The sequence below is a fragment of the Adiantum capillus-veneris genome, chromosome 19 (genome assembly GCF_014529385.1).
Source record: "Adiantum capillus-veneris isolate H3 chromosome 19, ASM1452938v2, whole genome shotgun sequence".
In the NCBI taxonomy this organism is placed as follows: Eukaryota; Viridiplantae; Streptophyta; class Polypodiopsida; order Polypodiales; family Pteridaceae; genus Adiantum; species Adiantum capillus-veneris.
Window position 1 is genome coordinate 149,192,154 of NC_140949.1, and position 27,611 is coordinate 149,219,764.

Consider the following 27,611-nt stretch of genomic DNA (forward strand, 5'->3'; position numbering starts at 1 on the left):
TCTACACCTGCTATGTTCAAACCATCTGGAGGTGCAGAATTACTCAAAGCTGTGCGAAAAGTGTCCCAACTTTCCGGCAATGTGATCAACAGGAACATAGCTCTAACAGGTTCATCAAACTTGACACCTTGAGCTGACAACTGACTATAGATTGTGTTGAATTCATTCACATGATTGGGCATAGGTGTCCCTTCTTTCATCTTCAAGTCAACAAGCTTCTTAAGCCAGTATACGTGTGAAGCTGCACTCTGCTTCTCATAAAGATCACTCAGCTTTAACCGTGCTTGATAAGCCGACATCTCGTCTGCTACATTGAAGTAAACGCTTTCTGCCAAAGTCAGCATAATGGTAGAAAGTGCCAATTCATCCATTTTGCTCCATTCATCTTCGTCCATATCTTCTGGTCTTATCCCCTTGAGCTTTATAGGTTTTATCTTTTTCTTTTGTACCAACACGTGCCAAATCTACTTCTTCCACAATGGGAAATTGGTTCCATCCAGCTTCTTGATAGTGTAAAGAGCAGTGTCCTATGATCCAGTCATAGCTACGCTTCACAGTAGTTTACTTTCCTGGGAAAAATTCGGCAGAGTTTCCCCTGTAAACTGACCTCTGAACCAATATCAACCTATCAAATGAACCAAGAAAGCTTCAGATTCTGCAGAAATTTTGGCAGAGTCTCCTTTGTAAAATGGATCTAGTGTACTAAAAACAGACCAAAAAACAGCTGAAAAAACCATTGTCTCTCTAACACTGTAAGCTGTGGTTAAACCTGTCCTGCACCTGTACTGTCTCTGACTGTCCTGTCACTGTCCTGTAAGCATAGACTGCGACAATGCCTCAACGGCAGTAAAGCAAAGATGCAATCCCAACTGTCTAACTCACAATCAATACATCCTAGCTGCCTATCTAAGGGTGCTCGAGGGATCTCTCCAAGACCTGTATCACCGAAAGGATCTCAACATTCGAGAATCCCCCAGCTCAATAAAACCTCACTCGACCCTCAACAAAGGCTGTAGTAAATCTGACAGTACATATGTTGAGATGTCGAGCTCTACACCTTGAGCTGGCATCCACTACGGGTCTTGGCCGCTTACGGCATTTACTCACTGGCGCGTTAGGTGACCGACACGGAGGATCTCTGCCAGTGATTCTACAGCTGGACTACACTTATAGTGCCAGCCTAGTACGCTTCTAGCGAGTTCACACTTAGTGACCGCATGTACATATGTGCTACTTTTCAGCTTTAGCACTTAGTCATTTTGTACTCTCTTTTCTGTGAAGAAGAAGAAGAAGCTTTCCATCTCTGTGTGCTTTGTGCTTGTCTTGTGTAGCTCTCTTGCATCCTCATTCTTTACAACATAGACTTCCCACAAAGTCATACATCCACAAATTTCCCACTGTATGCTGTAACCGCTGCGGCGGTTGTTTGCTGCGTGACTCACAGCCAGCAAACCCTCAACAGACATACATCATCTCTGACAATACATCCCATGTGGAAGTACCTGCAATGTCAGGATGAAATCTGGAATATCAAGCAGCAAACACAAGCTACCTGATGAACTAGTGGATGTCGCCTACAGTCTGTGTGTAGATGCGCCCGTGTCGTATATGACACGCCTCCAAGAACTGTGAGCCGTCCTTCGATGTGTAGACAACCACAAATCAACACTCTGGGAGTGTCGATATCCTCAGCACCTGCAGTCGTAGGCCGAAAACCACAAATTTGTAGAGTCGGATCTGCACCCGCTGAGACCACGTAGTCGAAAATGGCCTGCGCAGAACTTTGTCGAAGCTGAACGGTGACCGAGATGACCTCAGAATGAAATTCTGAGCACACCAAGTCCTACGGGTCTTACCACAAGATTTGGGGCCGTGTCTTTGCCTGTCGAATTTCACTCCAATCTGAGCTGGTGACTCTAGCCTCCTGCAGTGCTGCCTCGAGCCTCGATCTGAGCTCTGATACCAGTTGAAGGAGTACGAGCGGAAGTGCGACGCGAGAGAGAGTGCGAGAAGAAGAGCACGACATTATGGTGAACTCGCTCTACTGTAATGTGTAGAGCATAGTGAGTTCTTATTAGGTTTTTACAAAAGAATATGTGTACATACCTGGCGGCCTGCCCACTTACCTGGGCGACCACATTGGGCTTTATACCCCAACACTGTAGTCAATGGTCGGTGGCCGGTGGTCGGAAGTCAATGGCCGGTTTGGCCGGTGGCCGAATTCAAAAGCGGACTTGTCTTCTCAAGCGCGGCCACACATGGGCAGATTGGAGGGTCCGATTTGGACTTATCTACACAAGGGCAGCTACACATGGCTGCCTCTCATGAGAGAAGCCAACCCTTTTGGCCTATAAAAGGAGGCCATTTCTACATACGTTTCATATTGTGAAGTTGATGCAACAAGGTGAGTGTGAGGTGGTGAGAGTGAAGCAAGGCGGGAGCTCCATTAAGGGTATAATCCCTTTGTAAACTACTTCTTGTTTTGAAATACTAAAGCCATTGAGTGGCTGCTTTCCCGTGGACATAGCCCACATTGGGTGAACCACGTATATCATGTGCTCTCTCTCTTTCTCTCTCTACTCTATAACCTTGTGTATGTAGATCTGTCTCTCTCCATTAAGTAATCTACTCAATTATCTATTTAGCTACGTCTTATTTCCTAACATCCTCTCACCATGGTCCAACTGGTCTAGTCCTCTCTCGCCCTGGTCCAACCAGTCCTCATCCCTAGTCTAGTCCTTCTCGACCCTGGTCTAGTCCTCCTCATCCATGGTCCAGCCTGGGTCTAGTACTTGCTTGGTCTAGTAGAGTCTAGACCTGTCTGTCTTCAGCCTGTTAAAGGTTTTCTTGCCCAAAGCTTGGTTGGATTGGTGGTCGCTGCATGACACATACAAGGCGGTCAGTCGAGTGTCAAAGCGCACTGCTGAGTCCTCTAAAGTACTAGAACAGAAGACGACCCTTGGTACCTAGTGGAAGTCCATCAACCTCATCACCCATACCTCCACATACGACATCACCCATTCCTCCATCCGGTTCCACATCTTCCCGATCACCTTCCCCAGTAAAGCTCTCTCCTATTCTGTTACAGCAGGCTATCGAGCAACGGGCTCCTGAGCAAGGGGCCTTGGAGGCGTTGGATAGTGTTTTGGCCAAGGTAAACATCAAGTTCCCTACCTTCAAAGGACTCTCTTCAGAAGATGTTGACGACCATGCAAGGAGGTTTGTATCTCTCTATAGGGGTCATGGTATTAATAGAGAAGATGCTTATTTGGTACTCTTTCCATCTACCTTGGATGGCTTAGCAGACAAATGGTACAACCAATTTACAGAGAACCATTTTGCATCTTGGGCAGCCTTAAGACAACAGTTCTGTGCAGCATTCAGACCAGGTGACTACCAGGAGAAGGTTTTGGATGAGTTGGGCAACATGGTGCTCCAGCCAGAGGAGAATTGTGCAGAACTTATGACTAAAACCAAGTCTCTGGTTTCCAAGCTTCCCCAGCAACCCGGTGAATTTATTGTTAAGAAGTGGGTGGAGAATGAGCTTCCCAAAACTTCTCAGCAAAAACTCTGAGAGAGTCTCCGACCCGATGCCACTCTAGAGGAGTTCATCGCAGCTGCTACTAGGATAGAGGGGGCTAGGAAGTTGTTCAACAACTCCCCTTGCATAGAGACCCCCTCTGTGTTTTTGGAAAGTCCTACTGATCCATTGACTTCTTTATGTAGAGAACTTGAAGCCCTAAAACTACAACACGCTCTTCAAGAGGATAAATCAATCTCTCTTCGCCAGGAGAAACCACCACATCTTGAGGCTTTGGATCAAATCAAGAGAGAGCTAGAAGAGCTTCGGTCTCACTAGGAGACTAAGGCTATGGTATGGTGCAGCTCGTGCCGCTCTCTAGGACATCCTCCACAGGACTATGCCCCTTCGGGCTTATTGCCACTTCTGCAAACAGTCGGGGCATGAAGACAAGGATTGCTACTATATCAAGGGATTGCGGCAAATACAACAAAGTCTAGGTCCTTCTTTCCAACAAGGGATAGCACCTGCATCCAACATGGTTTCACTCTATGGCCATCAAAACCCGATGCCACCTCTGCTGACAACACCTCCTATGCAAGCTATGCAAGGTATGCACAACAACTTTGCATCCCCCAGCTTTTATCATGCTAGTACTCCTTCAGTTCCCCAAAGCTTCTACACTTCAGCATCCAACCCCATGCAGCAAGGGCCGAGACCACCTCGCCCCTCCAATAGGCCAATTTTGTGCTACAAGTGCGGGGAGAATGGACATTATCAGAGCAAATGTCCGTTGCCAGAAGGGTCCCCTCCTTGCCGACACTGCCCTGAAGCTAAGGATCACTATAGTAAGGACTGCCCAAAATAACGTGCATTCATATCTACAAGCACAAGCCAGAAGCGGCAGGAGTTTACATTCCCAAAGGTTAACCTCATCACAGTAAGCATCATTCCACACGCCCCACCTTCCACTCTTGTAGTTGCCTCTCGCGATGGGTTGAAGCAGATGGAAGAGCCGGTTGGTGTGCTCACACGGGCACAGGGAGCTGTTCTTGGCCTCAGCCTACCTGGCGGTCCAATTTTTTCATCTCCAGTCACACAAATGAGACAAATCCCTTAATAGTTGACAAACTAGTAGGTAGTGCCAAGAGCCAACCTACCTCTCTTCTATCAGATATTGATGGTGCTTTCATGGAAGCAGTAGAGGACTTGCAGAAGCTTAAGATACCAGAGCAAGATCTAATCAAAAGAGAGAAGCCTACAGCAGAGTCTATCTTGAAAAACACCTTTCAGCAAGTGTCACTGTATGACATGCTTCGTCTTGATGCAAATTTTAGAAGTGACACCCTTTCCATCATCCAGTCTCTATACCTTGGTGCAGGGCCTAGTGGCGGGCACCTATTTGTGCAGCCCTTGGAGTCCTGCATGATTTCATATCCAGCTGCTCCCCTCACCGACTACAAAAGTCCTCGTCTCAGTGTGTCTATTCTTGGGCATCAATTCTCAGGTGTCATGGTGGATGGTGGGTCTGGGATCAATCTGATGCCAGAATTTACTATGTTGGCCTTAGGTTTGCAGCCTACCCGCCCTGCTCCATTCACTGTTACACTAGCAAACCAGATGACAGCCTACCTTGTGGGCATAGTAGAGAAGGTACCTCTGATGGTATAAGACTTCACATTTAGCTTGGATTTCGTGGTGGTCAGTCTTCCTTAGGTGGAGGGAGGATTTCCTTTGCTGATTGGTATACCATGGTTACGGCATATTAAGGCACTTCATGATTGAGGAAATGACGCCATCTGGATGCATACTCCTGGCTCCCCCATGCAACCAATTTGGCTCGAAGGAGGTATGGATCTAGTGGTTCATCACAGCTCATTGTTAGTACAGTCCAACCCCGACCCTGAGCAGCCCATCCCACCTGACGGGTCTAACAAAGACCTGCTGCAGTGGTTGGAAGCTACCACCTCGATGCCATGCTATGTGGTTTCTATTCAAAACCCACCTGTGCCGATAACACTCTCTCTCCCAGCTCCTCAAGCGGACACCAATGTCCCAAGCCCTACAAGAGAAAGTGTATCAGTCGAAGAAGTAAGTGTGTTAGTCCCTGATTCCCATGATTCAAGTGTTCCTCTGATGGAAGCCGTTGGCCTTGGTGAACCTATAACACATCACCGAAGGGGAAAGAAATATCCTCTGCATAAACTCGCCAATGATTCCCCCCTTCCTCTAACATCTCCTGAGTCGGACGCCCCGCCCCCTCAAAAGCACTCTGCTATGTCTGAGTCTAAAGATTTACCCTTCAAGGAGCTTCCACCAGGATGGTTACAAGAAGGGTATGCAAAGTTTCCAATCGATCAAACACCAGCCCATGATGTCTCGAAGCTCTAAAAGGCAGCTCACTTCTCAACTTCTGAAATACCCTCTACAGTCACATCCCCTGAACCGATCAAAAACGTCAACCTGGGTGACCCTAACAACCCTCAGCATGTCCTCTTAGCTTGGTTATGGGAGCATCCCGCATTACTTGATTAGGTAGTTTCTTTTATACACTCTTTTAAGGATGTTTTTGCTTGGTCTTATAAGGATTTGGAAGGGATCCCACCAAAATTGGGTCTCACACTATCCCTCTGGTTGAAGGGGCTAAGCCTGTCAAAGGCCGAGCTTACAAGCTCAACCCAAAGTGTGCAGAGGCTATCAAGTCAGAGCTCAAAACAATGCAAGAGGCAGGGATCATTGTACCTGTGGAGCACTATGAGTGGTTATCACCCATGGTGATAGCACCTAAGAAGAAGTCCAATAAAATCCGTGTATGTGTAGATTACCGCGCTCTGAACAAGGTAACTATCCCAGATGGTTTTCCCACACCTTTCACTGAGCGTGTGCTCGAAGATGTAGCAGGACATGTATTGTACAATTTCATGGATGGGTTCAATGGATACAATCAGTTGGGCATCCATCCAGGTGATCAGCTTAAAACAGCCTTTGTGACTCCTTGGGGTATTTTTATCTACACTAGGATGTCATTTGGGTCGAAAAACGCTCCACCTTTCTTCAATTGAGCAGTATATCTTATATTATTTCCTTTACTTACAGATCATCTTCGCATCTTCATGGACGATTTCTCGACCTTCTCAGGTGCTCGATGTTCAACCCCGGTGGAAAATCTAGAGGAGCACTTCGGTCAGCTCTCTGCTGTCTTCCTCAGGTGCAGAGAGGCACGACTAAAGCTCAATCCTAACAAATGTCACTTTTTTTGTCACTGAGGGCACACTTCTAGGCCATGTGGTGTCTGCCAAAGGTTTAGCACTTGATCCAGAGAAGATCGTGGCCATCTTGAAGTTACCACCTCCCATCAACCCGAAAGGTGTTCAGAGCTTTGTAGGCCACACAGGCTATCATCGCAGGTTTATACGAATGTATGCATAGGTAGCTCAACCATTGACCCGACTCACTAGTGCTACTGTACCCTTCAAATGGTCAAAACCTGAGGCTGAAGCATTTGCATACCTCAAAAAACGCCTCACTGAAGCACCTATCTTAGTAGCTCTAGATTGGTCTCTCCCTTGTCATGTGCATAGTGATGCCAGTCAACTGCTGTGGGTGTTGTGTTGACTCAGCCTAGTAAGGAGTACAACTTGGATCACCCTGTTCACTATGCAAGTCGCCTGCTCACCAAAGCAGAGCGCAACTACAGCACCACAGAAAGGGAAGGTTTGGAGTCTTTACAAAAGTTTCATCATTACTTGTTAGGGGTTCACTTCACTATCATCATGGATCATCATGCACTACGCTATCTTCTGAATAAATCCCAAGTTGCAAGAAGAGTCTGGAGGTGGCTACTGATACTCCAGGAATTCGACTTCGAAGTAGTTCTTAGTCCAAGCAAGCGGCACGTCATGGCCAACCATCTCTCTCGTATACATACAGGTGAGCCTGATACTAGGGTTGATGATGACTTTCCTTATAGTCATCTCTTTAACGTCGACACGACCCCATAATGGTATGGAGATGTGTTACATTTGCTCTCTACTGGCCTATATCCTGAGAATGCTTCTCCCTTGCAAAAAAGAAGACTCTTGCTGAAGTCTAGACCCTTCTCTTTGATTGGCGGATAGCTCTACAAATCTGGGCCAGATGGTGTGCTGCGAAGGTGCATCTCCCCTCATGAAGTAGAACACATTCTGGAGGATGCACACAATGGTCCTACAGGTGGACACTACCCTGGTCACATCATGACACAAAAAAACTTTCAGACCGGCTTATGGTGTCCCTATATATTTCGAGATGCTATTGCTCATGTCAAGATTTGTGATGTCTGTCAGCGATGTGCGCCCAAGCCTAGCAAGCAATCAAATCGCCCTCTGCAGGTATCTATGGCGTGGTTGCCCTTTGAGCGATGGGGCTTGGACTTTGTTGGTCCAGTTACTCCATCTGCTCAACCCGGCAATCGTAAGTATCTCCTAGTAGCAACGGATTATGCAACAAAGTGGGCCGAAGTGGTGGCTACCATCGAATGTACAGCCACCACTGTCGTAAAATTTTTGTATGAGAATATTTTTTGTAGGTTTGGGTGCCCTCTGGAAGTCACCAGTGCGAGGTAGTCATTTTGTCAACGACCTGATCTCCACACTCCTCACGAACTACACGATTTTTCATCGCAAATCTTGCTCTTACTATCCTAGAGAAAATGGGCAAGCTTAGAGCACTAACAAAGCGCTAATCGTGCTTCTCAGGAGAGATTGTCACCTGCATCCAACGTCTTTGGCTCAGGCTATCCTCGGCACAGTTTGGGCTTATCGCACCTCATTCAAGGCAACCACTAACTACACCCCCTTCCAGCTAGCTTTCGGTCTAGAATCAATTGCACCATATGAGCTCAACTCAGGTTCAGTAAGGGTGGGAAGTGTTCGCGTCACAGCGGGGATTGCTTCCGCAAACCTCTCTCGTCTCTTAATGTTAGAAGAAAGCAGGATGTTAGCTTCACATGCTCTCCAAGCCAAACAACTTTGTCACAAAGCATGGCATGATTGCCATCTCAGAAAGCCAAAAATAACGCAAGGAGCACCGGTGCTACTTTATCAAGCTAAGTATCTGAAGAAAGCAAAGAAGTTGGTCCCAGCATGGCAAGGACCATACAAGGTAATGGAGATTCTATCCCATGGGGCCGTACAATTAGTCACCCTTGAAGGAGTTCCTCTGCCTTTAGTCAATGGATCTAGGATCAAAAGCTATCATACTGTGTATGCTGACGGTCAAGGGTCTTAAATAAACTCTAAAATCAATTGTTGATCTTTGCCAACTCCTCAACCCTAAACTAGATCTTCATGTTCCCATCACTATATCAGACACCTTCTCCCTCTCATTCTTTGGACCCTCTCTCATTCTGCTGCTTCGGTGGGAATGACTATGGATGTTGTAACACTCTCTCCTTCACTCTATGTTAGTATGTCAGTATCTCATGTACCCTCTCATCGTCGCTGTGAGCGTGTTTTCAAATTTTGTCTAAAGTTGTATGAAGTTCCATCTCTCTTCCTGTAAACCTTCTAGCTTCTAATCATCTCTAGCACGACACACTAGGCACTAAGTTCTCTTCTTGCTCTTCAATTGGGTATCTTGTGTGCAAATTACATGTTCCTTATCAATTTAACTTCACCTTTCACATACCATTCACAATGTCTCTGCATTACTTGTGAATCTACGTGCTTTGACCTATTTGATTTGATGTTCTGGTGGCCTAGCTGTTGGCGGCCTCGCCTTCACCCATCCTAGCCTTCGTCCTCAGTGGGGATTGCCCTCGCCCTTGGTCCTCGCCTTCGGTCCTCGCCCTTGTGGGGCTCACGCCCTCGCCCCCGCCATGCTGCCCCTCGCCTTCGTCCCTGCTTGCCATGCTCACCCTCGCCCATCCTCGTCTTCAACCCCTGCTCGCCCTCCCTCGCCCTCGTCCTTGCTCGCCAGGCTCGCCCTCCCTCGCCCTCGTCCATCCGTCGCTTTTTTAAAAAAAGGCCACATCAGTTTAAAAAAACAAATTACCTAGCAAAGCAGTTAAAATCAGCCTTAGCGTTTTAACTTTACGTTTTAAGTCCAGCCCATAAAAATAAAAATCAGCCAACCCACAACAGTACGATTTCTGCAAAGCGTTCGTCACCAGACCTCTCTCTCCATCGCCAGGCTTCGATCACCAAACCTCTCTCTCTCTCTCCATCGCCAGGCTGGCATCTCCAGGCTTGCTCTCTCCCTAATCGTTGGCCACCATGCGTGGATGTTGGTTAGTACCTGAAGATGGCAGCTTTTGAACAGAGTAAGTTCAAGCTCGACCTTGCCACAGTGACAGTAACAATAGTAGAGTACCATGTATTTGGGTGTGGTTGACAGAATGTATCTGGTTGTGGTTTAAGGAGGTTCCCTCAGTTGCGGCAAATAGTGTATTTGTATCACATGTATCAGGTGCTGTCATCAATTGCAGATTCACTCCAAACAGGTTCTCTAATATCTTTTCAACATGGTTCATACTCAAAATCGAGAGCAGCACCTCCTGTGGGAGAAAGAGTCCTCTGCCTCCTCTAGGCATAGCAGTGACAGTAAATCAGACTATGCCCCTAGTTCAACAGAATTGTCCGGACAATCTTTCGAGGAAGCTTCACCCCAATCAGTCACTCCTGGCAAGGTCACTACTCTCCAAGTGCCCCGCTCTTCTGGTGCCATCTCGAAGGTACCCTTATTAATGATCTATCATGTACACGCACCCAACCCAGCACTCAAAGATGTGTTCTCTTAGCAACAGATACTACACCTGGGTCTCCAAAATCTCCAGGTCTCCAAAATCTGGCGCAGGCCGATATGTCTTGCACAATTTTCAGTGCCAAGCTGAGTGTCCTCTTACTTACTTTTCCAACACTAAACGGAGTTACTCTTACAGTGGAGAATATTGGACATGCGATGGGGATACTGAATGCACTTGTGCCTTTGTCCATTTCCAATCTCTTCCCTGAAGACACTGCAAATGCGTGCCAAGTTCTGTTTGCTGCACTCACATGCGGACTATCACAGGAATCAGTAGCTATATTCTATTTTACAATATTATTTTTTAATGTGCGCACCAGAAAGAGCAGCGGTTTCTTCCTCTCCAAGAATATGTGATGCATTTTATTGTCTCTGCCACTGTCTGCCGTATCTGTTTCACCATCTGCTCTTTAAGGCACTGCAGAACATGGCAAAGCGATTTCGAAGACTCAACGAAGAGAAAAAGCGAAGAGGTTCAATTGCTATGCAGCTCCTATTATGTATTGGGTAGTGCAAGTTATGCAGCAAAAAGCAGATGCAAATGTGGTTCTAACTCTACAGGATGACGCTAAATAGATGCCAAAGAACAAAGCCATTCCAAAATGGCCAAAGGGAAAGGCACTTTACGCAAGAGGGCTAAAGTACAAAAAAAGATTCGACGGAAGAGCTAGCAACACTACCATTCTCTGAATCACATGTTAAAATCTTTGACATAATTACAACAAACCCAAGAGTGAGTATGACTACTTCTGTGGACACTTCTACTTTTACACCACCTCTTGTCAGTAGTGTTGCAGGCACCCAAACACACTCTCCAATGATGTCGGCAGTACCACCCACTACTACTCCTAGTGCAGGGGCACATAGGGGTACTGCAGAAGCTTTTAGATCTGGGACACCTAGCTCTTGGCAACCTGACATGTTTGCCAATTTTGAGCCTCAGGCCGACAGACTTCTAGATGCGGACAGAAGAGCAATTTCAACGATTATAGATGCAACCATCTCATTGCAAGATACTAACGGTTTGCATCGCGCTGTCTATGACAGTATGGAAAGGGAAGTGCGCAGCCACCCTCAATGATCGATGGATAGGGACATGTTAATTGCTCAGGCACAAGATCGCATAAGGATTCTCACTCAACAAGTACATGATCTTGCTCAGGCACAAGATCGCATAAGGATTCTCACTCGACAAGTACAGGATCTCAAACATATAGTCCGCACTCAACAAATACAGTTAAAAGAGGCAAATGATATGGCCGCAGTTTAGGAACTTTCTCCTATGGTACATTCAGTGTGTCCCTCATGTGCCAAATACCAATCTATAGCTATTTTACAAACAGCTACAGCTACAGCTACAACTTCGAGTTCTACGCAAGTCCTTGCTGTGGCACTAGAGATATAGATGGACATTTCCAAAGCTCATTCAAGGGATTCTCAAACAGCTGAGAAAACACATCCTACTATGGAGTCTAAGCCAACAATATCGGCTTCCTCACAGTTTCATGGACCCTCTATGGCCTCCCCCTCCCAATCCACCTCTTTCCCTCCGCCCTTCTACAGCTTCCCTGGATTCCCACCAACTGTCCCACCTTCGCAGCCTACTCAGTCTTTTCCTGGGTTTGCACCTGTCCCACCTTCTCAGCCTACTTAGTCTTTTACTAGGTTTCCACCTGTCCCACCTTCTTAAACTGTGTCTTTTACTGGGTTTCCACCTGTCCCACCTTCTCAGTCTACTCAGTCTTTTCCTGGGTTTCCACTTGCCCCACCTACTCACCCTACTCAGTATGCTGCTGCTCATGGGGTGGCCACTCCATATCCAATGTACCCTCCTCATGGCCACTACCCCCCACCATACACATGGCCTCCATCTCCTTACCCACCTTTCTACCAGCCTCCCCCTCTTTCTACATCATCCGACCACCAGTAGATATCACCTTTTGGAGTTTTACCAGTAGTAGACCTGGTTGCAGATCTTTCAGTTCTTCAGTTTTCTCTCTTCGGGATAGGGAGTGGTCTTGTGGCGGGCAACCTGTAGCAGGTTACACTGTCACTTTCACAGGACGGTTAGTACAGTTTGGACTTTACAGTTGGTCTTTGGTATGGTTTGGTTCACACTGGACGGACTGCTGGGTAGTGACACGTGGCAGGGATACGGTGGTCTACTGGACATCGTGGCCAGGTCACCACCACCACTCAGTGGAGATAGACTTAGATGCTGACATTTATGAGCCGTTGGTGGCTCTTTATGGTTGTATATATATGCGTAGTAGCGGTTTGGTCATGATTATCTTTTACGTAGTCGTCTAGAGTAGCGAGTCTATACACACAACACTGCTTCACCATCCTTGCACATCTGAGCCTCGACACCCCATTGTACTTGTGAGTCCTGGGCTGGAGCTGAGCGTGCTGCCACGCCAAAGTCTGTATCAGTTCTTTGAGATAGTCGAGTCATACGTTGTGGTCTGCTGTTGTGTCTCTGTGAGCTCAGTTGTTGTCTATTTGTTCCTCTATTTTCAGTCTGTTTTGAGTGAGATTGTCACGCACATTGCACCGAGGAACACCCACTGTAGAGAGCACGATATACTATCCACGCTACAATATGTGGTAGTGTCTATAACTCGTACAATATTTGACATGACAATTATTGAAAATTTGACAATCCTGAAACTTAAAACAATGCTTTGATAGAAAGTATATAATGGTGTTGACATGATAACAGATCTATGACACTGAACAAAGAAAAACACTTTTTTTTTGGAAGTTGTATACCACGTTCTTGAAGCAAGTCCTCAAATCCTCCTTTGCATCCATGTCATAACAAAGTTTTGAGTTGCCAGATAGCAGTCGTGAGGTGGTACATAGAAGCATCTTGAGATGCTGTGATTTGCAGGCTTGTCGCTAACTACTTTCTTTGTAATAGATTTTTGAAATGATCGCTAAAAACTGCCAACCTACATGGCGTTTTGAGATGCCTAGGGGACAAAACTGTCGCCTTTAACTGCTTTGAGTGTTTTGAGATGCTTGTTGAGAAGCTGCATACAAAGAATTTTGTAATGTTCTTCTTCACCACCTAGGGAACTAGGCAACAACATTTTGATATGTTGTTGTTCATTGACAACGATGCAACCACATTTTGATATTCACTTGTTTTGCCTAGGCTGGCTATCACCAATGCCTACCTCAGTAGCAGTGTTTTAATACGCTATGCTTGCCAACGACCACACCTAGGGCTAGTCAAAGAGTAACCTACCCTACTGCAATTGTATAGACAATGTCTTGGATAGTCATCTCAGCAACGCTTAGGGCTCGCCAAAAATTGACAAAAGAGATGGCATTGTGATATGCCCAACCTGGGCTCTGATACCACTTGAAAGGCTGCAACTATGGTGGATGCCTTCTTTAAGGTTCCATGGAGATGTGTAATGCAAGGAGAAAAGGGAAGATGACCGAGAAAGGGAGAGACTAGGACACACCGAAATAAAACAACGCTATGAGATATTTTATTCAAAGAATTTTACATATATATAAGGTTAAACTTTCCATGCAAAGTCTACCTACAATGGAGCTATACCTGCATGCTATTAGGGTATGTTCCCATGGGCACCAAAGGGGGCTTGAAAAAAACCCAACAATAGAGACTAGTCTACTCGTGGATGTGGTCTAGGTTGCATGATATGTTATTCGAAAAATGTTTTGAAAGTGAATAATTACCATATGATAAGTTCAAGCATATTATTCAAACATATTACATGGTGACTCGTCACTATTTTCTATAAATTTGTATATGTTCTTACAAATCAATTGACTACCTTACCCATAGATAAGGAAATCGATCAATAGATATATCAATCGATACAAAAGAGTATTAAAAGTCATAGGTTTCCATCGGTTAAGCATCTCTCATCTTCTCCAAAATGTAAGGTTAATCTAAACAGTCAAAGGATAGAGCTTAACTCAAAGAACAATCATGACAATGATTTTCTTAAAATTCTATTTTTTGGCTATTTCAATATAGCTTGAATATAGAGAGAACATTATTTTTGGCCTTTGGTCTTACATTCTATTCAAATTAGATGATCTCTAAAGTTTTCTATAGCTCCATCTCATTTGAATATCAAAAGATAGTTGATGCCAGTGGCACATAATGTTAGTCATTAGGCCTAGCCAATAGAAATATAATGAGTGGCATGGAAAATTTCTTGCCTTATGTAATATTTAAATCACTAGGGTCATGTGGTAGGGCTAGATGTTAATACATCATTTAAGTCTGAGTGTGTTGGATTAGGTAGGAATTTTTTAAACCTTGGTGAATTAGGATAGAAAAAAGTGACTTAACCCCTAATAACTTTTTTGTAAGAACAATGTAGTAATGGATCTCTTGGTTGTTGAGCACTTCCTTTTACTTCTAAGATTGGTGTGGCACATGGAGTTCTTTGGGTTGTTTAGAACCTTCGTTCTTACTTCCAAGTGAAGAAGAGACGTAAATACAAGAACTCTTGGTTGTTATGAGTTGATACTCTTACCTCCAAGTGGGTTGAATCTATAGTTAGGGCATATAGGAGGGCTTGCTTAGCTATTTTCCAGCTAGCTTTCTTACTTATAAGTTCGCATAAATGGTAGCTTACTTTAGGATTCACTTGTTGTGTTTGAACCAGTGGCTCTTACCTCCTAGGGAAGATAAGCCCACAAGTGAATTTAGGCATTTCTTGGTTTTCTTTTAGCTTTGTTTTTACCTCCTTGTTGATATAGGAATGCATCTTTAGTGTCTCTTGGTGTTCTAAACTTCCACTCTTACTTCCAACTAACATACACAAAGGATTGTCAATTGTTGTTAGTCGTTTTTTTGTGAGGAAGCACTCCTTACCTCCGAGTACGCTCAGATGTCAATTTCCATTGGCAAAATTTTTTTAGACTCTAAATTCCAATATCCCTAAATTATTTTGCACGTTTACAAAAATATCATGTACTTGGCTACTTCCCAAGTTCCTCAGAGCACTTTTATTTATAAAAAACTAATTGTACTATTCATGAACATTGTAGAAAGTAGAAGTAAAGCTTGGAGAATATGGTGCAAGGAAAGGAGTGCTTATATATGCAAGAGCTTCACTAAGGAAAATTTGTTTCAAGGATTCACAAGCACACTTGGAGACATGCCTTCAAAGGCAATGCAACTCACATCAAGGAGCACTTGTTTTGTGTCTGCAAAAATGTTTTAGGATGTGAAGCACAACATACAAATATATTTGGGTTCACTTTGCAGCCTACACGAAGCAATACAAGAAGAAAGGCTTGCTTCCTAAAACCAAAAGGTTGGGCAAGATACAACTAGACCATCTAACCAGGCCTCGATAGAAACACTCGAACGTGCCAAAGAGGACAACATAAGCACCTTAGGTTGAAGAGGTCAGTGATCGCATGTTCCATTTCCGAGTGTCGGAGTATCAACAAAACCAAGTGTTTTGAGTAGAACCACCACCTTGCAAACAATGCAGACAGAATTCTAGAACTAGGACTTGTACGTATTGCACCTAAAGTGGCTAAGGATTTCATGGCATGTCAGATTTCATTCACCTTCATTAGAATTCCCTTTTTAGGGATGCATTGATGTCCAATACAAAAAAGGGTTTGTCTTACCTAACTACAAAAAAATGCGCATCAAATATGTTGGTTAAGGTTAAGGTTGTAATGTAGGAGATACTCAAGTCAACAATGCATGATCTTATCCCAAAAAAATGCGCATGGAATATGTAGGATAAGGTTAAGGGCACTATGGAGGAGATACTCAAGTGAACAATGCGTGATCTTGTCCCAATGTTTGGCTATACCATACCATTGGATGGGTCGACTAGCTTCCTGAAAAATCCGCCAATCAACATAATGGTAATTTGCCCCAAGATCCCAATGCTCTTTCAACTTTTTGGAAGCCATTGACACTTCTCTAAAAGAGAGGACATTGAACTTCTTAGCGAAAGTGTATGAGCGTGCCATCAATCGCCTAGGGCCCCCCAAAATGTGATAGAAATTATGATCGACAATGCCTCCAACTACAAGGGTGAAGGCTAGAAATCCAAGAGAGGTACCCTAGGATCACATGGGTACCATGTGGAGAGGACATTGTTGATCTAGTTCCTAAGATAGATGGGTGTTAGGAGTGACCTTCCCTAATCTCTGTAACCATCGAAATTGCTTTTTTAATAGACTATTGAGGACTCATTGACTTACTAATCTTCGAACTGTTAATTGCACACATATACAAGTTTGTAGAGTGATAATCCAAGTACAAAGACTTGTTTAAATAATTGTCGATCTACATAAATTTTTGGATTTACAAAAGCGAGGGTCAATGTTGTAGCTTTGCAAAATAGAGGGACGGCTCCAAGTAATCATATATACCACGATGCTCATGCTCATCGATGCCAAAAACATCATTCTCTACTACAACAACAATGAGAGATAGAGGAGAGATTTATGCTTATCTATTTATGTATCTTTCTCTACGAGCTTCACCTATAAAGATGCCACACTCTCCTTGGCTCACTAGTATGGCCTCTTGTGTGGCAATCTCCACAAGTAAGATCCAGTAAGATTCAAAGATACATGTTTATTGTTTTAATTAATAAAAATCATTTTATTATTTGTCAAATAAATGCAATGAGTGGATGGTAACCCCCAAAACATAGGCTGGTGACGCAAAGAAGGGACTCTGCTCCTTCTATACAGCTGAAGAGCAAGGTTCCGAATTAAATGATGCCTCCTCTACACTTGAAAAATATTACATGGAAGTAGTGGAGGGCACCAATGGCCAAATCCACATGAGAGTCACCGAAGCTTGTGGTAGAAGAGATCTTCAAATAGACCTAGGTGCAATGCCATACTCATGAAACCCAAAAAGAATGCAATTGAGATGCTAGTCATGCACACAAGCAAGCGCATCGATGCATGCTTGCTTCAAGTGAAATATGTTGCAATGTAGTTGGAGCCATATACTACCAAAGGGTCTAGTTGACACCATCCCAATGGGTTGACTGCAACCAAGCTCTAGGAAGCACCTTTCTATCAACAATATGACATGACACCTCGCGGTCCTATTTGTAGAATGCCCGTGTTATACCTTACGTTTTAAAGATTTGGCTCCTTGACAGGAGAAAGTTATGTAAATACTCTCTATATATTCAATGCATGCACATGAGAGAATTTGATTGGAATACCCGAAACGTTAGCCTTGGTTCCATGTAAAGGTTAGAACATGTCAAAAGATTTGGAAGAGTTTTGAGGACTTTGTGAAATTTGATCATCTTGATCTTCAAGCTTAGTAGAAAAAATAAAAATTTTGAAATGTAAGAGAAGACAATCCATGTTCACAGCAATGGTTGGTGGTTCTCTTTTTGTGTGATGAGATTCATTTCATCAGCCATGTGTTGTCAATTTATGGACTCATTTTTCTCATGTAGTGGGATTTATTTCATCGTGCATGTGTTGTCAGTTTTTGGGGCCTTCGAATTCATTGTATTGCCCATTTTTGGAGGCCTTTAATTTTCTTCTCAAAGCAGGAGCAGCATGTTGAGGGACAACACTTACACTTTCTCTTTCAGAGTTGTTCATTTTATCTTTGTTGTTTTGACACGCAATCTAAGACTTGCAAGTTTTGAGGGACTTCTTCAACATGGAGTGAAACATTTGGATGACATTTTTTTGCATGTTATAGATATATTTGGTATGTTGTGTTGAAAAGAAAAGTATGCAAAACTTAGCCTAGTGCAAAACTTTTCGTGGAGTGCTTCATATGGATCTACTAACACATGGCCACGATTTCATTGGGACACATTTATATTGCCTAGAGAGGATGGAGGCTTGGGGATTATTGATGCAGAGATGCGGAGCAAGACATTGCTTCCCAAGTTCATAGTATGCGGATTGTTTCTTGGGGTTGAGCCTTGGAAACAATTTCTATACCATGCTTTGTCATGTGCCTCTCCTCAGTAGGTGGGTCTATAGATAGTGCAGGAGCTTGGGTGTCGCACATCAAATTCATCTCTTTAGATTCTCCTTTGGATATGTCTCATTTTTTTGTCGCCCTTTATCTGTTGCTTGTTGATGATTTGGATGAATTTGCAGCTTTCTATGATTCGATAGCTGCCTTCTTGTGTAGAGGAGGCAGAGAGGCAGCCACTTGTTTGGAATGCGTATGTGACAGATTCAGAGGGTTGTGAAGTAGGAGAGGTCATAGATTGATTGCACTCGTCGAGATAATGGTCCGATTGCATCTTTACGTTGTTGGTCGAATGCTTCCTTGGTTGGTAGGCGATTTTTGACCCTAACTCTACAGAGCTAACAGTTGTGAAGGAGACTCTGATGTTTGGCATTGAACAGACTAGCCATCATGGGTATCACATCAAGTTGGTTTCTTAGGGTGAGGTGCCTCTTGATCAACGGTTTGATGCTCATTGGCAGCCTCTACGAGTCATTGGGATCTTTAGAGAGGTACTCTTTGTTTAGACGTAAGGCTATGGCGCTCAAGTCTGAGCATTGAGCACCTCTGCCATCACCGAGCCTACTCTAATCACACAGAGGCAAGCTCCACGCAACAAGATCAAGCCTTGCTGCTTATACAGATTCAGAAGAGATTCATCAAGCCATCCTGCAGGAAGAGGTTCATCCTGAGTGGACCCCTCTCTCTCTCTCTCTCTCTCTCTCTCTCTCTCTCTCACACACACACACACACACACACACGCACACACACACACACAAAATCCCTCCTACCATCGTATGCATCCCTCCTACCTAAAGATGGGCGAAGCCATGGTAAGCGCGTGCTGAACGTACAGTTGCATTAAGGTTGAGGGAGATGAACTCATGTTGGCATGATCTATGGCGGGACAGGTTCTGCTGGGGAGGATTAGGGTTGAAGTGGACAAAGTGAAGGATCGAGGAGGGGATACCCTCCGCGAGCCACCTGTTGCTGGTTATGAATATTATCCGCAGGAGGCTCATGCAGACCTGAATCACAGAGAGAGAGAGAGAGAGAGAGAGAGAGAGAGAGAGAGAGAGTTGCAAGCCGGCTCTCATGAGGAGGCAGACCAAGAAACCTCAGCATCTCCATTGCAAAGGCTCTTGGCACTCATCAAGAGAGAGAGAGAGAGAGAGAGAGAGAGAGAGAGAGAGAGAGTGCTCCGAAACTATAGGAAGGCATAGGCTGGGTTCAAACAGCGCAGCAGAAATGTTACGCACAGGGGCGTCCAAATGCCATGGCTGGACCTGATTTGCTGTAGGCATGCTTTCTCTCCCGCCATAGCCAATGCCTTGGTGGTTCGTACATCAGGAGGAGGAGGAGGAAGAAGAATTTTAGCATCGATGGAAACAATCCCAAGAGACCTTCAAGATCTATCGGACGAGGGGGGAATCGGGATTCAGTAGCATGTTTACAGGATGAGACAGCTTTCCGAAACATCCCACAGGCTGGCATTTCCTTTGCCAAACTATGGCTTGTAATCATTCAATACTTCACAACGGATGGAAGGCGAGAGAAATGCATTTGCACCCCAATGCTTGAAAGAGCTGCTACACCCAAAGCTCAAATTTTATAGCCAAATTCAAACGTGTAGCTTGAAATTCCACTAAAATGGAAAGATCATCAGCTCTTGTTCCATGAGAAACATCTCCTTCACGGATACAAATCTTGAGAGGAGAGCATAACAGAAATAAGACTAACATGCAGCTTTTACAAGAGGCAGCAAAAAACTATAACCTCCAGTTTCTAACGGTAATCCATATTAGCCAGGATGCGGTAATCAGTTGCATATGGGGCCACCTTCTGAAGGCTTTCGAAAAAATGTCAAGGTTAGAAGTTATAAAATGACCAGAGTGGAAAAATAAGACAAGAAATGTACTGAAAATGTTTACTCTGATTTTGAACAATTTAGCTTTATTTAAACTCTCAAACCTCCCATCTTGACCGTTTTTGGTGTACATGATAACCACATGAAGTTCCTAATTAAATCTCTAAAACAAAGATACAAGAAATTGCAGAAATAAACCTCACTACTTCCCATAGGCAAGAAGACTTGAAACAACAAAGACCCGGGATAATCATGTTAATATTCCACGTGAGTTCAGCAGGAGGGGGTTTTTATTTTTGAAAATTTAAGCAATTCCACGAAGATACTTTAACAAGACGTGGCTTTCTATTCCATTTTGACAAAAAAAACATTAGTTTATAAAAAAAGAGGGGTCATTCTATTCATGTCAACATGGGTTTTTTAAAGACTCTACAAACACACGTTATATAGGGGTTTTTTAACAGTTATATAGGGGTTTACAAACACACGTTATATAGGGGTTTTTTAACAGTTATATAGGGGTTTTTTAACAGTGGACCCACAAGGACACAGATTGTGGCATACATTTACTTTGAATCATTATGTATCTCTAGGTATTTGAGGATGTTACATGGCACACATGGTTGGAGATGCGACTTTCAGCGATGAATTGAAAATAAGAACTGTCCAAGGCCTCGAGGGGCAGTAAAAGAAGTTTTGGCAAGCATTATGTTGTTTCTACCTTCGAGGATTCCTGAGTTGGATAAATTGTGACATAGAACTTGATGCAGCAGCTTTGTGTGATTCACTTTATGCAATCAACATACCTAGAATGTCTACATGAATGCCTGCAGACCACCTGTATACATATACAAGATAGCACCTTGCTTACAGTTTGTTAACAACGAAAAATTACCAGAAAACGCTTCGCAAATGCGTGCTTCAACCACAAGGCCATGCATCTTTGAATATCATGCTGAGCATTGCAAGAGAGCAATATCATGAGCTTGAGGTAATGCTAGTTGGGAATTAACCACCAAACTTGTAGTAACATTGATTTGCAATCGATGATTGTCAAAGGCCCTTCACCAAAATCTGGTCAATTTCACCCTTCTTGTTATACATGCCAACAATCCTTTTGGCGTAAGAAGGTATGTGTTCATCAGCCCTGTACAATTATTACAAAAAATCAGCTAGGCAATATTTTACACAATGCCATCTGTTTGAACTTTGAAAAGCTAGTCTGTTTGAACTTTGAAAAGCTAGAAATCCTGAGGACTGAGGACCATTAACATACAGAACGGTTCTCACCTTTTCTTCCCCCAACATCGATGAACATGTAAATAGTTACGAATATTGTGGTAGTCTAAAGAATAGCGACCAAATTCAAGGCCTTTAGGTCCGACCTGATTTCACAAAATCAAAGCAACACAAGCACACTGTTTAAAAGACAAGATTGAAGAACTTTATGTTGGGACTCCAAGCCAAGAAACTTCACTCCACATAATTCAGCAAACAGCCCCCCCCCCCCCCCCCACTTTTTAAACTAAAAGAAAAAAAACACATACATTTCAGAACTTGCTAGGAGCCTTGATACATTTCAGAGCTTGGTAGGAGCCTGCATGCTTTACTTGATGAGCGTAAGACTACATCCTGGAGCCCCCCTATCAAAGTTATGCTTCACTCCTCTCTTGAGAAGGATGCCACAATTTATCTCTTCCTACTATCTATGGGGGAGATATATGACAGAGTCTTCTTCATTGGGCTTCGTAGACATGGTTTTTCCTGTAGGAGACCGAGCCTTACAGCAGCAGCATGCACTCGCAAGATAGTGCACAAGCGTGGAGAGCAAACAGAGGTGCAGGAGAGACAGGAGGCAGGTACTTCCAGCACAGTCAGATCAATTGCCACGAGATCAAGAAGAAGAGAGGCAAAGCAAAGGAGGCGCAAGAGACAAGGGCATTCAGAGGTGCCTCCCATTACTATGGTTTACAGGCGCAGGGATTTTGCTCATGGGATTCCATGTTCTTATCAGGCATACTCTTCTTCTGATGTTGTACCCCTCCTTCCCCTATGCATCCTGGTGGCATGTTACTTGTCACCTAGAGATGATCATAGTATGAGAAGTGTTTTCCCCTTGTATTTAATAGAGTTGTTTATCTTAGGAGATCTCAGAGGTTCAAATACAAGGTGTAAAAGAATTTTTACAGGTAGACATAATGCAGATGATTAGGTTGATTTGACGTACATGTCCACATGTATGTACACATGTTAAGATCTTTTGACATGTATGCACGATTTTATGAATCTCATGGATGGGATAAAGTCATCGGTTGCTACAGAGAAAATGCCCAAGCTTGTGTTTTCAACCAAACGGCTGGTTTACACTTTTGATTCTACGATTAATTCTCTATTAATGGTGGTGGGATTGTTATATGTATACATGAGAAGTACTCCATTTCTTTTGTATGTTAGCTGCTTTGGTCAGTACGAAGCAAGTGTATGGAATCCCATGTAGAGGGTGGTTGGTCTATCCTTAAATTCAACGTGGAAGCCCAAGATAGGGTGGTTGGTTTATTTTTTGAGAAATATTGCTAAAACAAAGGAGACTCTGTCAAATATTTTTTAGGTTAATAATTTCTCTATCATTACATTGCCTCAAATTCCATGTGGAAGCCCAAGAGAGGGTGGTTGGTAAATTGATCTCCTCAACAAAGAAGACTGTCAAATTTTTGTTAGGATATTTCTTTTCTTTATCATTAATTCCTCGTTGAAGCCCAAGAAACGATGAGGAGCGGCGCCATAAGATTACCATTGAGGAGCGGTGTCACGAGTTTGCCTTCCACCATTAGGCATCTCAGTGGGCCTAAACCCTAGCAGAAGGAGAAGAAGACGAAGCTCTCACCAATTTACAAAGTCTCGTCAAGTGGTCCAATTATTAAAGTAGGGTTAGGATTAAAATCCTAACCCCCAACAACTTATGGGACCCTGTCTCATGGGGCCTAAAAATAAAGGAGACACACACACACACACACAGACAAAGAAAAAACTTGCTTAACTGTTGGTGACGTGGCAACTGTACGGATGCACGTGTTTTGCGCTACATACGTGGCAGCTGTATGGATTTTCGCAAAAAAAAAAAAAAACGAGAAAAAGATCCTTCTATTAGTTAATGAAACTGCCCATAGGGCCTGTACAAAAGAGGGCTATACTAATCATGATGGGGAGACTCTCCCAATGAAAAAACATCATATGTACAATGAGGCTAAATCAAGAGATGGGAGGAGGGAAAAGCCACACTGGTGGACGGTAGTGCCATCTGAGCACACCCTGGACCATGGTGAAAAAAGGCCCAAGGCGCCAGAGTCGAAGGAAAGCCCGCATGCGGTCGGAGCTGCTCTGGAGTCTCTCAAACTGTCCTCTGAGAGTATGGATCAGCTCTAGCCAAAGATCCCGAACAGTCTCTGCTCGTGGTACAGGGCGAGCCTCGAAGATGCGGAAGTAGCGGGCTTGCCAGATGAACCAGAGTGTCAGGCCACAGATGAGAGCTCCCAACACTCCTCTCTGTCACTGCACCACTCCTGTGGAGTAAGCTCTATAGCAGGCTGGAGTGTAGGTCGACCCCTCTCCATCACTACTATCATCTTGCTGGTGGAGGATAGTTCAAATTGAAGTGCCGGGCCCGTGAGAGTGGACCAAGCAGCTGCCCTCCAAAGTGTACTGCCGAGCAGTGGAAAGAGCTAGCATCAGCCGAAGAACACAAAGCCAAACCTGCTGTGCCAAAGGACAGTCCCAAAGACAGTGACGCTGACTCTCCACAAGATGGTCACAAGCTGCACATGCTGCCGAGAGACCACTATGTACAAGCAAGCTCCCAACTGCTGTAGCTCGGTGTGCAACCAGCCACCACTGGAACAAAGTGACTCGTCTCGGCTGTCTAGAGTCCCACAACCTCTCCCAAAAAGCTGTCAAGAACTCAGCTGTGAGACCCTCCTCCTGCCAATGAGGTGCTGCAGCAGGACAAGCCTCTCTCTGCATTGCAAGTATGTGTCGTCCCAGTCGAACAGTGCACTAAAAGAAAGGGAAACCTGGACGGTCTGCTAAGAAAAAGGGTCCCTCCAAAACCACTCTCCAAGATCCCATTGTACTCGTGCCAGTGGATAGCACTCCCAAGCCCACAGTCTCCAGTGGCCAGTCGCAAGAGCTGCTGGGTCGAGATCTATGACACAAGTCCTCCCGCAGACGCCCACCACTCGGATCCTCTGAAAACAGCACTCTGCCACCTGTGGGGCCTCTACTACAACTCGGTGTAAGCGTCCCCCACCCTGTAGCTCGAAAGACAGGGATGGTACAATCTCTGAGCAAGCCCGAACTAAGATGAGAACCTCCAGTAGCATGAAGGCCCCCATCCATTTGGGCATTGCTGACTCGAGAGGTGTGAGCCACTCAGCTGGTACTGCCTCAGAGATGTCCTGAGACATGCTTTGCAACCCTATTATGCCCTATAGCTGGATGCCTTGAAGCTCCTCTGACAAGCCTGAAAATTGTCGCCAGTCACCTAGAGTGCGTGCTGGACCCTCTGCCATGGAACCCCACGAAACATGAGGCCTACTACCAACCAAGTGGCCTCTCTGAGTGCTAACCATGGGGTTCCAAACAAGGGGCTGTCTCAGGCGCTCCTCCGTGCAAGTAGGCTGACGCTGCTCCGGGCCTCTCCGCAGCTTCTTCTAGGATTGGAGCAGACTCACAGCGAAGTGGTCCTCCAGTCTCCTGCTCAAGCCAACTCTGCGCATCTCTGTGAAAATCCATCTGGTCGAAGGTCGCTAGGGACCTCCAGCCTGAGGCACTCTAGCACTAAGCCGCTGAAGCAAGAACTCCTTCCAGGGCTCCTCTACTGGAAGAAGCCCTCTGACGATGAACTTCCCCAGCCTCTGCTGTGCTGGGTCTATGATCCCCAACCCTCCCTGAGAACAAGGAAGAATGATGACCTGCCATGCCACTTTGGCCCGGGCTATTTGAGTGTCACACCATGATCAAAGGAAGTTCCTGATCAGCCTCTCTAGCTAGCTGATGCAAGAACTCGAAAAGATCCAACAAGAAGTGATGTACCACATAGTAGCCAACAACGCCTGGTTGGCCAGTACAACACTGCCAGCCAGAGAAATTCGTGCGGAGCTCCAATGTAACAACTTCCTCCTAATGGATAGGAAGAGGGGAGCAATCTGCTGCTTGGGAGACAAGTCCAAGCCAACTTGACAGCCCAAGTATCGAACTGTAGTCCCTGGGGGAATCCATCTGAAACCCTCACCTGGCATCCAATCAGGCATAGGAGCACTACCAACCGAGAAAGCCACTGTCTTTCTCCAGTTGATCAATGCGCCTGATGCACAACAAAAGGTCTCAAGAGCCTGCTCACACTTGTGAAGGTTGGCCTCCTGGCCATCTAAGTATAAGGCTGAGTCGTCTGCAAACTCAGCATCCAGTAGCTCATCTCCCCGAATAGGGAGCACTAAGCAACGTAAGCCAACCTGCTATGAAACCAAAACCTACTCATCGCCTCAGCATAGAATAGGAAGAGGAAGGGGGCAAGAGGGCAGTCTTGTCTGACTGAACGTGTAAGCATGAAACGATCGCCTCTACCTCCTGACAAAAGAACCTAACTGTGTGCCCGTCTGTACAGAGCTGACACACCTTTGATCCAAGCATCTAAGAAGCCCATCCTACGTAGAGTGCCCTCAAAAACATCCCAATCAACTCTATCGTAGGCCTTCTCAAAATCGAGTAGAAGTATCACCAGATCCTCACCAAGGAGCCGCACGATAGCAGAGGCCTCCCAAAAAGTAAAGATGTTGTCAAGGATACTACGCTCCTTGACAAAACCTTTCCCTGTCCCATGTATGATGCTCTCTAGAAGTGGCTGAATCCTCAAACACAGAGAATGAGTTGAGGATGGTGATGGGTCGCCACTGTCGAATGTCATCCAAGGAGCCACCCTCCTAGGGAACGAGGTAAATCAAGCCCTCACTCATGCTGTCAGGCATCTCTCCTGTGTGCGGGATGTACTGAAAAGCGCTGCAGAGATTTGAGCCAAGCAAGTCCCAATACTCCAAGAAACAGCTGGGAGTCAAACCATCCTCACCAGGACAGCTACCACGGGGAAGTGCGCTAAGAGCCACGTGTAGCTCCTCTAGCTGAAGAGGAAGCTCAAGCCTCTAGCGCATCTCCTCAATCACAAGACAAGGCATCTGTGCCCACACCTGCTCTCTGCATGCATCCTGGCGCTTTGACTGAGGCTCTGCAGACAGTAGATCTCGGTAGAAGTCAGTAGCAACTGCATGCATATCCTCTCGCTCTAAAGCAACTGACCCGTCAGCCCTCCTCAACTGACTGACCTTGGCATGCGTATGTCGGGGTCCCACTCCCTCAAAGAAAGCGCCTGTCACTCTATCACCCACCCGGGTCCACTGGGATGCCTATCGATGGAAAGCAAACTCATGGTGCCTCTCCTCTGTGTTGGCAAGCTCCTAGCGAGCCTGCTGCCGGATTTTCACAAATTCCACGGGTAGCTTTATGCATTGGCTTCTGGGACAAGATGCTTTTAGAGCAAGATGCTTTTCATGTAAACTGCTTTTGGTAGGCCAAGGGCCTTTAATAATGTGCTTAGGGCTCACTCTCTCGGATCCTACTGTGTGGAGGTGCAGAGGAGTGCTGCCAAAGTTGTACCGTCTTGAAGCAATATAAAGCAATACCGAAAGGGGCGCCACAGTTTGGGGCCAAAGCTCTCTTGGGATGGAACTCTGCCACTCCGAGTCTCGTGTGCAGTGTTTCTCTTTTAGTTCAGTTGTTTTGAAGTATCTAAAGTCTACTCGGCGTGTTCTTTTCTGTTGGCACGTGGTACCATCCCGTTACAGTGGCATCAAAGCTCCAGTTTTGTGTTTTTCTGAAAGCATACCAGTCGTACCAAGAACAGCCAAAGAACAATGGCGCTTTTGGATTCTACAGAGTATATGCAACTTCTTCTCGATGGGCTTCGTGACATACTTCCGCAGCATCCTTAGCAGAATCTCCTGATGGTGCAAAGTTTCCATGTTGCTCCCTTTGATGCCCTAGGTAGTACCACCTCCTTTAGCACAAGAAAGTCCAAGAACTTCCAACCGACAACCTACTCACCCTTCTATTCCAATTGGGGGAGCCTTTAGGAACATGCTACAGCCGTCTAACCTTGATACAATGCAATTGCCTCTACCACTACCGCCACCGCCACCGCTACCTGGTACAATGGTTCGAGCCCTTATGGATACCCCTACTATCCACATCCGGGGTTTGCCCCGAACCAACCAAAAGATTCAAAGGTGGTGGGACGACAGTAAAATTTTTCACCTTTCTGGAGTGAAGGATGGGAAGAAAGCCTTCCGGTTCCTTCAACAATTTGACAACATTTCCACTTGGGAAACTACACAGAAGAATCAAAGCTGCAGGATTTCTCAAAG

General features: G+C 45.1%; 1 protein-coding gene across 3 annotated transcripts in view; it reads right to left on the bottom strand.

The window, feature by feature from the left end:
• Window positions 1-20,685: 20,685 nt before the first annotated feature.
• The window catches only part of HCAR (coenzyme F420 hydrogenase family / dehydrogenase, beta subunit family), a 206,365-nt gene continuing 199,439 nt past the window's right edge, over window positions 20,686-27,611 (bottom strand). For 2 of the 3 annotated variants that reach the window (XM_086491416.1, XM_086491417.1), the window contains 2 exons: window positions 21,433-21,527; window positions 20,686-21,289 (listed from right to left, as the gene is read on the bottom strand). In XM_086491416.1, coding sequence (XP_086347542.1) covers window positions 21,196-21,289; window positions 21,433-21,527 — 189 coding nt within the window. In that variant the 3' untranslated portion in view covers window positions 20,686-21,195. The remainder of the gene's footprint in view (window positions 21,290-21,432; window positions 21,528-27,611) is intronic. The other variant, XR_015185409.1, reaches the window with a different exon arrangement.